This window comes from Verticillium alfalfae, genomic scaffold (genome assembly GCF_000150825.1).
Source record: "Verticillium alfalfae VaMs.102 supercont1.5 genomic scaffold, whole genome shotgun sequence".
NCBI lineage: Eukaryota > Fungi > Ascomycota > Sordariomycetes > Glomerellales > Plectosphaerellaceae > Verticillium > Verticillium alfalfae.
The window spans coordinates 2,168,169-2,170,519 of record NW_003315034.1 but is presented as its reverse complement, the minus strand read 5'-3'; the positions used below and the strand labels follow the sequence as shown (position 1 = coordinate 2,170,519).

Here is a 2,351-nt window from a genome sequence, read left to right as displayed (position 1 = left end):
TGCGGCAGCAGAGTTGCCTGGGCATGATCGTCATCTGCACGAGCGTTGCCAACGCCCGCTGCCACCATAGCGGCTTCATACTTAGGCGCCTTTGGCAACATGTGGTGGGAATGATACGCCATGTCCACCCTCAGCTGTCGGCAGAAAGTCCCATTGGCCTTGCAACTTTCGACAACTTCCAGGATGGCGTCTTCGTCGCCGGATAACGTGCAACTGCTGGGTGAGTTCACGGCGGCCAGAGCTAGACGGCCGGGGTATGCCTTGAGGACGTCCTTGGCGGCATCTTCTCCGAGGCCTACGGCGCACATGCTGCCCTTGAGCTCGGGGGCGCTCTCCGTCTCTATTTGCTTTTCTGAAGCTCCGCTGCCGAGGTATAGGCCGCGGTAGTATGCGGCAATGACACAGTCACGCAAGGGCATGATGCCAGCGCAGTATGCCGCGCCTATCTCACCCGATGAGTGTCCCACAACGGCGACTGGCGAAACGCCCCAGGACCGCCACAATTCAACGAGACCAATCTGGAGGATGGCGCAAAGCGGCTGCGACAGGGCTGATTCGTACACACGCGATGTCTGCTTAGGCTTGCTCAGCTCCTCCATGGCGCTCCAGCTTGGCCCGTCATCGAGACTGTGCAAGACCTCGTCACTCTGCTTGACAATAGCCCGGAAGAGGGGAGATGCATCGATGAGTTGCTTCCCCATAGATGGCCTGCGTGTATAAGTCAATGTCAATTTTGTTCTGAGGTAGATGCAGACTTGTCAAGTTCCAAACGCGAGGTCAAACTACATACCATTGCGCGCCTTGGCCAGTGAAGATGAATGCCACCCTTTTCGGTTTGCCGGTGCTTTTTTCCTGCGGATTGACATCGTTTTCGGCGAGTTTTTGTGCGAGTTCGCAGGTGGAAGAAGCGGTCAGCATGATGGATCTCTTGTGCGTTGAACGCCGAGCCAGAAGCGTGTGAGCGAGGTCTATGGGCGTCGGGTCGTGCCGAGCAATGTAGTCGATAAGGCGTTTGGTGGCTTCGGTAAGGCTTGCATCATTATTCGCTGAGATCTTAAACAGAAAAGAGCGGTCATAGGATGGTGATGAAACGGCCTTCGCAACTCCATCCCTGTGGTCATAGTGTTCGAGTACAGCATGCCCGTTGGAGCCCCCAAAGCCGAAGCTGTTGATAGCAGCCCGTCGCACGCCATCTCGGGTCTTTGGCCAAGGCATCAGGCTTGTGGGCACCTCCAGGCGGGTGAAGTCAATCTTTGGGTTAGGTGTAGTAAAGTGCATCTGGGGCGGGATGAAGCCTCTTTCGAGCGCCTCAATCGTTTTGACGAGGCCAGCAAGGGCTGCCGCTGCCTCGAGGTGGCCGACGTTACTCTTGACTGAGCCGACAACGAGCTTTTGCGGGCGCTGGCTCTCATCAGAAGAAGCAGGACGCCCGTAGACCTCGTCTATGGCGGACACCTCCAATGGATCACCAGCCGCCGTGCCGGTACCGTGTGCCTCGAAGTACTGCACGTCCGCCGGGTCGAGACGGCTCTCAGCGTACAGCGCTTGCATATTGGCCCTCTGGGCCTCGGAGCTGGGGAGGGTCAATCCCTGGGTTCTACCGTCTTGGTTGACACGGGTGCCTCTGACGACGGCGCGGATTGGGTCGCCATCCCGAAGAGCCTTGTCCAGAGGCTTGAGGAGAAGGGCTAAGACGCCCTCAGCACGCACGTAGCCGTCTCCAGCGGCGTCAAAGGTGCGACACCGCCCCGTGGGACTGAGGAAGTCCATCTCGGACATGGCAACAAATATGTCTGGGTTCAGTATAAGATTGGACCCGTTAACAACAGCCATTTCGGCCTCGCCTGCATGCAGAGCAGCCACGGCGTGGTGTAGAGCGTACATGGTCGACGAGCATGCTGTATCAAGGACCAGACTCGGGCCGTGGAGATCGAAAAAGTAGCTGACACGGTTCGCAGCAATGGCGCTGCACGCACCGGTCGACATGTACTTCGGCGTCGCATCAACATCGCGAAACAGGCTGATGGCGTAGTCGTTCCACGTCATACCTAGAAGTGGAGAGAATTTTGATCAGCAGTTCTCCTCCTTGTTGATTCTGTGACCGCTCGAGTCAACCCACCTGTGTATACTGCCGTGTTGCTCCCGGTGAAGTTATCTAAGGGCAAGCCCGCGTTTTCCACGGCCTCGTAAGTCAGCTCAAGCCGCATCCGCTGCTGGGGATCCATGGCTTCTGCCTCGAGGGGCGGAATGGAGAAGAATAGGTTGTCAAATCGGCTGACATCTTCCTGCATAAAGTAACCCCGGTTGACGTTGGTGACGCCCTTTTTCTTGGATCCGTCTGGTCGATAAAA

The 2,351-nt window shown here is 57.1% G+C and overlaps 1 protein-coding gene across 1 annotated transcript; it reads right to left on the bottom strand.

Annotated features, from left to right (window-relative positions):
• Positions 1-226: 226 nt before the first annotated feature.
• VDBG_04992 (phenolpthiocerol synthesis polyketide synthase ppsA) lies at positions 227-2,225 on the bottom strand (the record flags this gene model as incomplete). The annotated part of the gene is made up of 4 exons (XM_003005340.1): positions 227-241; positions 300-708; positions 791-2,048; positions 2,120-2,225. The coding sequence occupies 4 exons, from the start codon at positions 2,223-2,225 to the stop codon at positions 227-229; spliced, it is 1,788 nt and encodes a 595-aa protein (XP_003005386.1).
• Between the last annotated feature and the right edge of the window lie 126 nt (positions 2,226-2,351).